At 38.1% G+C, this 9,893-nt stretch overlaps 1 protein-coding gene across 1 annotated transcript in view; it reads left to right on the top strand.

Annotated features, from left to right (window-relative positions):
- Nucleotides 1-472: 472 nt before the first annotated feature.
- col4a5 (collagen, type IV, alpha 5 (Alport syndrome)) overlaps nt 473-9,893 on the top strand; it is a 67,084-nt gene continuing 57,663 nt past the window's right edge. Inside the window, exon 1 of the mRNA XM_066714882.1 lies at nt 473-746. Within this exon, the coding sequence (XP_066570979.1) occupies nt 654-746 (93 nt within the window). The 5' untranslated portion in view covers nt 473-653. The remainder of the gene's footprint in view (nt 747-9,893) is intronic.

Raw genomic sequence — 9,893 nt, 5'->3', positions numbered from 1 at the left:
TATCACTCGGTTTTACTTCACGTTTCGTTTTATAAAAGCACACTTAACAGTTGAAAAGGTATAGTCGACACTGAATACATTTTAAATGTGAGACATATATATTTATATAATATAGTTTATAGTTTCCAAAACGCAGACTCAATAACCCGGGTCGCACCAGCACAACTCTCTCAGTTTCCAAATTTCGGTTCGTATTAATATAGAGGTATTTGATCCGAACTCAAAACAATCCGCTTTAACCGGTAATTCGTATTCTCTAGTCTCGATACTTCAGTGCATCTCTTATTAGAAACCGAGGAAAAAAACACAATAGTTTATACATTAAAACAAGCCAAACAGATTTTCTTAATAGCTGGAAGAAACTAAAATAACTATAAAAATGTAGCGGACTATATTGGTCGGCGCAAGGATCGCCCAGTTTCCTTATTTGGGAAAGTAGACCCGGGCAGCAGGTTAAGTGGAGAGAGAAAAAGTTAGTCAGGTTTGCAGAAAGGAAAGGTCTCAGTATTGGACGGCTTGGAAGTCTTTTAAGTATCAATTTAGACCCTTTTCAAAGCGGTTGTGTTTTTCTCTTAGGGAAGTGAAGAATATGACAAGGCCCACTTCCACACTCAGTTGTCTATGTCAGTGTTGAGCAGCAGTTTGCGGAGAAAATGAAGATGAAGAAGTGTCAGAGTTTGCCCAACGTTGCAGTGAGTCTTCTGCTGGTAGTCCTGTGCCTCGGGGTTGACAAATCGCAGTCGGCGGTGAGTAAAGATTTAAACCTGCTGTCCTGCTCGGAAGCGGCGATTACTGTCGCAATGATTGTAATAATGCAGGGTCTCATACTGGGGTCCCACGTGTGACTCCCAGCTTTAGTTTAAAAATAGAGTGCGGCTACTTTATAACACAAGTGTAGCTTTTCTTGGATGCTATTAATAAAGAATCACTTTGCAATTGAAAGGGATGTTGAATACACATTTATTTTTAAAATGTTTTCCTTGGGACCTTGTGAAATCAATGCAATACCCCGCAGCCACATGAATGGATTTTTCTGGGAAGTATTGCTGAAGTTGAGCACAGACGGGCTGGAGATCTGCAGGCGTCCAAAGCGCGCATCACATTTTTTAAGGGTCTGTGCTGTTACTAATAACTTGTAGAAACATGCCGGTTTCTTTTCTGTCTCTCTTTCTTTTTTTATTGAAAGAAGATTCTGCCAACCGCTTCTGAGACATCTTCAAAAATTCACTTGGAGTTCATATACAATGTTTTTGAATTCCTCCAGTCACTTTATCTGTATTTAAAATGTTCGGTTTCCATATTTCATAATGCAAACGCATTTCAATGAACGCACCAAACACACAAGGTTTGTTTTAACCCCGTTGGGTAACCTAAATGGACCAGATATATTGTGTTTTGGCACTAAAATCTCAACATTTTCTTTATGTACAAACTGAAATAAAACCGTACCAGGTCAGTAAACGTGTATTGCCGCCTTGCTTTGCATTTGTAATCTACTTATGCGAAACATTTATATATTTTTAATTGTGTTCACCAGCTTTTGCCTAATTTTAGAAAAAAATAGAAGAGAATAAACCCTTGTGTATATTTTAGTATTGCATATGTGGGTATGTTTTTACTTTGTGGCGAATCAAAACTGAGTAAGATGTGAATTGTGACTGGTCTGCAAGCGCTTTGAGATGTATAGTTGGCGGATTTATGTATTATCTCAGTAGTTTCAACAGAATTGCGCATACCTTACACCTGGATTGATGCAGCTATATTGCATTTTTATAATATGGTTCAAGCCTCAAGCCGAACTTTCTTTAAATAACTGAAAGGTACATGTAAACATTGTAACCCACATAGTCCCAGTCTGCATTCATTACCTATCGGTCGATTTAAATGCATAGAAACCAAAATAGTCTATGGGTAAGTGTTTTTAATCGTCCTATATTAATAAATACTTAGAAGGGCAAAACACGTGATTTTTTGTTTTTAAAACAGAGAAGGAAACCAGGAACAATGGGATGGGACTCTTATTCCAGGGGTTGTCTTCTTGAACACCTGCATTAATCAAATTATGTGTAAGGACCACTTGCTCAGTCTAATCTGTCATATTGCAGCCTATTGTTATTTACATACATCGTGTAACGATTTACACCTTGGCACAGACAGTGACCAAATAAGCTAATTCTATGTATAAAGTGCACCTATTCCTACTGTTGAATTTACTGCTGTATTGGAGCAATTCCTTATTCATTATAAAACATTAAGTTGTTGGGATAAGCAAATGCAATTATGGCATTAAAAGCTGCTATAAAACGGACAGTGTTTTCGTTATATTTTTAAACATTTGTATTGGTTGCTTTAATTAGGTTTTTGTTCTGTTCCAGTCAGTTGGTCTTGCAATGCTGATCTGCCCTCCGCTGTGAATAAATTGTTAGGTAAATGAGAAAATGGTTTACTACTCTTAAATACGAAGGGAGGAGTCAAGAAGCTGACTTTTATAGTTTGCAGTTTCATTGAGTCTGTAAGTAGAAATGGAGGAATGATGGCATACTTTTTGCATAATGCCATTGTTTTCATCAGTAAACCTGGTCTATACGTTTACTGTCTAACTATATTGGGAACAGCAGATATCAAATTTAAACCTAGTGACTCAATGAAAATATGACCTTATTGGATAAGGCCTGAAATTCAAATGATATGGAAAGGTGGAAGGGTGCCTTTGAAATAATGAGGCTTCTCAAGTAAATGGGAACCCCATGCATGATGACAAATGACAAATACATCACCCTTCACTTTCTGTGATTTACCCAGTGATGTAGTTTGTAGGAATTTCAGGGAAAAACATAGGGGTCCGTGACCTAGTAAATAATCATGATGCTGATCGATCCGATAATGTAATTGTGCCTGTTTGTGCTGAAGAGATCAGGGAAGTGTGGATTTATGGGTTTTGGCTTACTATAGGTGTGACAGTAACATGCTTTATAGACAGATTGTGAGTGCCATGTTCAGTTGCAGCTGAAAGTATCTGAAGTTTCTGGAGCTGGCTCATGCCATTGCTCTTAGCGATACTTGATATAAGCTGACAAGCAAGCCATCTTTGATTCTTCATCTGAAGCTTTTATATGTTCTTCAATTTAGAATTTAAGAATTCTTATAAAACACCTAATTTCTTGTGGTGAAAGGGCCAGTGTAAATAGAAGCCGGCATAGGAGATATGTTATGAGTGGGTTCCTTTTAGTTAAAAGTTATTGTACCGGTTTAGAGTAAGGGCCACTGTGTTGCTTGAGGAATAAGGCATCCGTAAAGCTCGAAATTGCACCAGAGCCTTACATTTCCCAAATAAACTGCTGAATATCCTTGTTGTGGACATGCCAAGCTGACTTGTACTCTATGGCAGGTTAATAAATAACAAGCACCCACAATTTCTTTATAGGACCTCGCATGACTGTTTCTCATAGCTGCGTTTGTTTCTGAATTTTGTTTGGAGCTATTACGTGTACCAGAGAACTGTCCTAAGGTTTTCTCTGTAAAAAAAAAACAAAACCTTATGGGGGAAATTTGTCACATTTCTATAGGTTTTCTAAACAATCATAACCTGTAACTCGACCACGCCCCTTCATCCATGTTAAACTGTTAATGCAAACTTTTAATCTATTAATGGAGTTTAGACAATCTATCTCAGCGCTGTAATATATCAGTGTCTTAGGTGAAATGTTTCTCTTAATTTTTACCTAGTTTGTTCTGACAATCAATTACATTTAGGCCAATCTATTGATCCCATCGATAAAAGGTGATTTAATATTCACTGGTAACATGGTTACTTTTTTATGTGGAGATGTCTGGATGTCCCCCTAGTGGATACCATCAGAGTGACCTTACACAAGTATACATTAGAATACTTTATATAAGACGTCCTTATCCAGGGTGACTTACAATTGTTACAATATATACAGCTGGAGCAATCTAAAGCGTCACCCACCTGGGATTGAACACACGACCCTCCACTCCCGAGCCCTAACCGCTACTCCCATGCATGCAGTTATTCAGAGTTTTGACTACACTTGGTATTTAGAATGTTTTCTTTTTATGTATTTTATTTTCTGCCATCATTATTAAATATCAGACCCATGCTTTACCTGAATTGCAATAGTATCCAGGAATGAAAAATAACGTTATGGAACAATAGCTCTGTGAGTTATACTTCCCTGTTAATTGAAATTGGCAAGATAGACATGAATGTTGTTGCAATACAAAATACATCCGGTACCAAAGGAGTTGCAGCAAAGCATGTGTGACAGAGATTGATGCGACTTATATTAAATTCCATCCCAAACAAATTACAAATGGTTGTGAGATACAGACCGACTTTGCGGCAGCACATTGGAAATACCGATTATGACAATGCTGAGAGACCGGAGATCTTATTTATTTGTCTTGGTTGGAATGAGCCTTAAGTAATTTTGGACATCACATTCACATGTTCTGGAATTACAAACCAACATCGTTAAATCCATTTACTGTAAATATCCCTGACTTGAAACTGGTATAGCGGAGCCCATGTTTTAAGAAATCCTCTAGAAACCCATATTTTCATCGACTTGTCTTAGTCATCTGAACTCTTTTTATGTAATTCCCCATAATGTCAGAAGAAGTGCAATTTCATATAAAGTAATTTTTTTGGCTGTTTGGTCTGTGAATATAGTTTTATTGCCTCATACCAAGATCAGTGCAGAGATGGGTGTGAGAACAATCAGTTTCCAAACCCTTTAAATCTTGTATGCTCTTTTCTTCTAATTTAAACTTGCCTGTTGAAGGGTATGTTATTTAGCTCGCAGGACCCCTTGTAACTGCTTAGTGTTCGTTCTTAAACTTGGCAACCTTTATCATCGTACTGTGGTGATCATATCAAGGGACCTTCAGGAATGAGATGAAGTGCTGTGCAGGAGAGGCATACATTTGTCTACAGCATTTTGCTTGAGAGTGGCTATGCTTCTCTGTGTCAGCAAGGTCTCTGGAGCTGTAGTCATAACATGCATTCACATAGAAGCTATCAACACAGGAATCACAACCTGAGTGTGAGGCGGGGATTTGGGGGGTGATCTGAGCAAGATGGAGTTTGTCCAGAAAAGCATGCAAATACCAGGTTTATCTTTGCGTTCCATTGGTATGCATCTTTTCAGAGGTGCAATCAAAATCTTTCAGAAAAATAATCCAAGCAGAGGTTTCAATGCCATTCTACTTCCAGGCATGTTAAAGGAGTTGACGGATTAACTATTGGGACATATTGTTCGTTGCTTTATAGAAGTGATTTAAAGGGTGGACAACTTAAGAAGTGTTAGAGCAATTTCATTGTATTGTTCAGAGCTTAATGGTAAACTGACTTGACTATGTCTGTGTTCCCATAGTGAGCAAGACAACACCTGCATTTCTCTTTAACATTTTTCTTTCCACTTCTGTGTTCAGAACTCGGTGGAAATGCGGTCAAGATCTTCCTACTGCCTTTACAGCAGACACTTAAAACTAACATCCTTTTAATTAAAGCAAGTGAAGCTACTGCAATTCTATTTTTGTATAGAAATAAATCTCACTACACCACCCCCAGCTTTATTTATGTATTTGCAATGTTTTGTTTGCTGTTGCTTGAGCTGTGAAGTACAAATACACTTAGAAAACTGATTTATGCTGCTTTTATCAATTTGTTTAAAGATCTTTTACACAAAGCAAGCAAAAACATATGCTCCGTTTCGGCCCCGGACACTTAAACTGGTGTTTCCACTGGCTTTATCGTCAGAACGCGTCCAGGTTTTGTGGATGGTTAACTATCTGATGCCAGACGTGCTGTAAGCGTCCGTCACACCCACTAAGGAAATACTTTGCTTTCAGAAGCGGAGATGTGTGCTTGACTTGCAGACAGACAGGGAAGAGATCAGTTTATGTCGGAAGATATAATCTCAAATGCTGTGTGGGATCACCAAGACATTACAATTTTATTAGCAGCATGGAGTGAAAACCACGTACAGAAACAATTAAATGTTTTACTGCTTACAGTTAATATCCGAGTGTATTAAAAACTTGCATTTCACAGGACCCAGTGCAGTGCCGTGACTGGTTAAAAATAAACTGAATGATAATTATCGGAGCGGTAGCAGCCGATTTTATTCATATTTTATGAACAGCTGTATGGTGTTTCAGGCTGTTGTCCTGTGAATGGTGTGCAGGTCTGTTGTATAACAGCCCCGCAGAGACAATCAGTGTGAAGGCAAACACGATTCGGTTAACGTGTGTCCATTTACAAGTTAAATGAATGAATGAATGAATGAATAAATACAGCAGATCTGGGTTTCCCTCTAACAGATTAAGGACTGGTTTAATAAATGCATCCATACATCCATAAACGCTATGACTGAGACGTGCACACACTAGTGAAATTATAACCTGCTATAATGTAGCTGCTGTTACTGTATGATTAATCGTGAAATGTGTGCATTTTGTTTCAACTTGCCTTGGTTAAGGGCGTCTGCTAAGTAAATTAAAAATAATACGGCAAAAAGTGTCGTTTGCAGTTACAAATCTGTAGTAAGAGTAAAATTAAGGGAGTCAAGTTGTGCCATTTAAAATGCATATCTACTAGCACATATATTGATGATGAATACAATATTAACAATAATAAAAGCAAATTGATTTTAGTGATGCACATGGAAACGTCATGGTAATGTCATGCTTGTCTGAGTATAATGTTTGTCTGTACATGTTTAGCTTTTAATATCTCTTAACAGAAAAGTGTAGTTATTACGCTGTCTCCAGTCATGTAAAGCACAAAGAATAAAATAGACACAAAAGTCCTTTCCACATCAGGCTCTATCGCTCGTAGTGTTGTTTTCGGTCTTTGTTTTTAAACCAAACCCACGATCGCTGTGCTCCTCCCACAACAGGGGACGGACGTCCGACAATGGCCTGGTTTAACAAATAGCTCTGGGACGCACGGCATGGCATGGCACGGACACTTAAGCCAGTGGAACTGAGGCAATAATGTGCTATGCTAGCCTTTGTTGCCAGAATAATTGTTCACTTTTGTTTTGATAAGGTCTAGTTTCTTAATTTCCTTCATGATGCGTTTTGTTAACTGGTCAGTTGCAATTAGTCTGACTTGCATGTTACTCTGGCTTCCTAAGGGTTAACTTTACTTTGTCTACAGTCCAACTGGTAATTCACTTACCACACGGGTAATTATATTAATGATAGTTAAGACTCTGCTTGCAGTACTAGGAAGACAACCCATTCACCACTGATATATATACTTCAATACTGGAATCTGCTTCAAAATGCATATCTGAATATATAACTTTAGGAAAGAAATGCTGAATCATTTTGAGAAGTTTAGTGACATTCAATCCTCTTGTGTATGTATATATGTATTTATAGTGTGTGTGTATATAAATTAAAATTAAATAGATTTTAAGTCTGTTATATGGATGACTGAGTGTACACTAATGCAATCCCTGTTAAAAGAAAGCATGTGGTTTTGAATCTGGGTAATGGGTGCCAGGCATCTCCTGCAGCTGTTATGTTGAGCTCTTGCTGAGATAGCGGTGTCCTTGGGCAGTACTGCAGGTGTGCCTTGGAGAGCAAACAACGGGCAGCCCTCTCTCTCCGCCCGGCACCGTGAGACTGCTAAGAGATGACACTGGGCTGTGAATGGAGATTAAACGCCGTTTTGGATAACTGAGCACCAGTGCTGATTTTCAAAGGGGCTCCGTGTTTAGTTTACTAATTGCTCTTCTCCCTGACTGTTCTTGTAAAAGACATTTTACCCATATAAGGCTTTGTAATTCTGCATGGGAGCATGAACTTGTGAAAAGAGTGTCTAGTCAGAATTATACATAATTTGTTAAAATGCCTCCTAGGGCCTGATTTATACAGGAAAACTAACTGAAAGCTACATTGTAATAGATACAAATACAGATGTATGTTTGTAATGTACCTAATTTGAACCTCTATACTGTGAATGTGTGCGAGTGTGCATGTTGTCTTGTGAAGCTCAGGGTCGGGGTGTTTCCTTGTCACAGTGAGGCAGGTCTGGCTTCTGACCTCTTGCTTATAGATTGCACAGTTCAATAATGTATGTACTTGTATATCTGTGGATATATAGATAGATTATCTCTCTTGCCCTGTGTAGTCTTCACCTGGAGGAAATAACCCTGTAGTTACAAGGTGAGCCAGGTTAGACACTTTAATGTGAAACCTTCTTTTCCTTTATCTTCATCAGGATGTATACATGCATTGTTTACAGTTAATCTAGATCTTCGTGTTGGTTGGTGGTTCTTTCTTACCTGTCTAGTTAATGGCTTAGTGGTGACTTTGTATGCTATTGATAGTTCTTGGTACGTTCATTCATCCATTCATTCATTCATTCATAATTCCAAAATCTACATGTCACTGCCAGCTCACCTCACCAGTTGCAGACCCTAAATCCTTGAATTGATCTCATGCTTGGTCTGCTTCACGTGTTTGCCCCCCTACATGTAAATTCAGCATTTTGCTTCTAAAATCCAAGTCCACTTAATGCTGTCTGTTTTGTCACCCCCTGTGATGCCAAAAAAAAAAAATCACTGCTTATGTTTTTCTGCTAGTGCTTGGTGTGATTTGGCCCCAATGGTCAAGGTGAAGATAAGGTACTTTATCAGTCTGTTTGTGAGCAGTTACCCTATACTGGACCTTCTCATATGCTGGGTTGGAAGCCCTTGATACCAGATTTACATTCTTGAGGTAGATTTAATTCCTTTCTACCAAGTAAGTTGCACTGAAATCCAGATTTGCTGCAATAAATGCACATAATGATTCTTGCATTGTAACGTAATGTCTGCTCTACTTACATATATACATTTTAACAACATGCAGAGCTCATTATTGATGTCTCATTTGTATATTGTATGTCCCCAGGACAATATTTAATAACCTGATTAAACAGTGAAGTTAAAGAGTGCAGAATAAGAGCTTTCTCCAAAAGGGCTGGATATAGCTGCAGATATCTGAGAAAAATAATTTTCTTAAGTTCCTTCATCCAACCTCATGGTACTTGTTTCTGTAACCCTTGATCACAGACAAGTCTGCTTGCAGTTCTGTGAATCCTAAAAGATGGTAGTGTGGGCGGGGGGGATCTAATCGTGTGGCTCTGAACAGTTTCACAGTGGCGGCTCTTTTTGTGCAATTGTGAATATCAAAGCAAGGTTTTCCTTTCTTCAAATGTTTCACCGGACTAGATATGTGGTGGTAAGGCATTGCTGTCACTTTCCAAAAGAGGCCCATTTGCTCATTTTTCTCGGGCAGATTTTGTGCATTGTCTCTGAACAAGTCTGTTCAGGCACACTGGCTTACCTCACGTTTGAACTTCATGAGCTGCGGAGTACAGATCATTATAGGCATGGTAGTGTTTTGATTGTGACAGGAAGGTTGCCAAAGAAAAAGGCAAGCCCTGCAGCCATAAATGTGGAGTCTTCTTTTCTAACCGTCTGCTTTTGTATGTTGTAGTGAACTCAGTTTTATTTTTATTTACATAGTCCACTATAAACGTATTATTTTTGTTTAAATTTGATATTGTATATTCTATGTCCTTGTGTAAACGATACTGTAGTTCCATAGATTTTTCTTTATATTCAACTAGAACCATTTTTATAATATGGTCTTAAAGTTATCATGAGCTGGTTTTCAGAATAAAGTCCCCAAAAAGCATGTCCACTCTTGTCTTTCTTTGCACCAATACATTTTACTGATTGTATGTTTTTTAGAGCACCTTTTATGATCATATGTTAAGCCACAAAGCATACTACATTAATGTATGGAATAAGTGTGGGACATTTAACTGGATGCATCTCCAGAAATAACATGTTTGAAGTCTGAATTGT

This window comes from Amia ocellicauda, chromosome 10, assembly GCF_036373705.1.
Source record: "Amia ocellicauda isolate fAmiCal2 chromosome 10, fAmiCal2.hap1, whole genome shotgun sequence".
Taxonomy (NCBI): domain Eukaryota; kingdom Metazoa; phylum Chordata; class Actinopteri; order Amiiformes; family Amiidae; genus Amia; species Amia ocellicauda.
The sequence above is the reverse complement of the archived record's forward strand: the minus strand, read 5'-3'. Positions and strand labels throughout refer to the sequence as shown.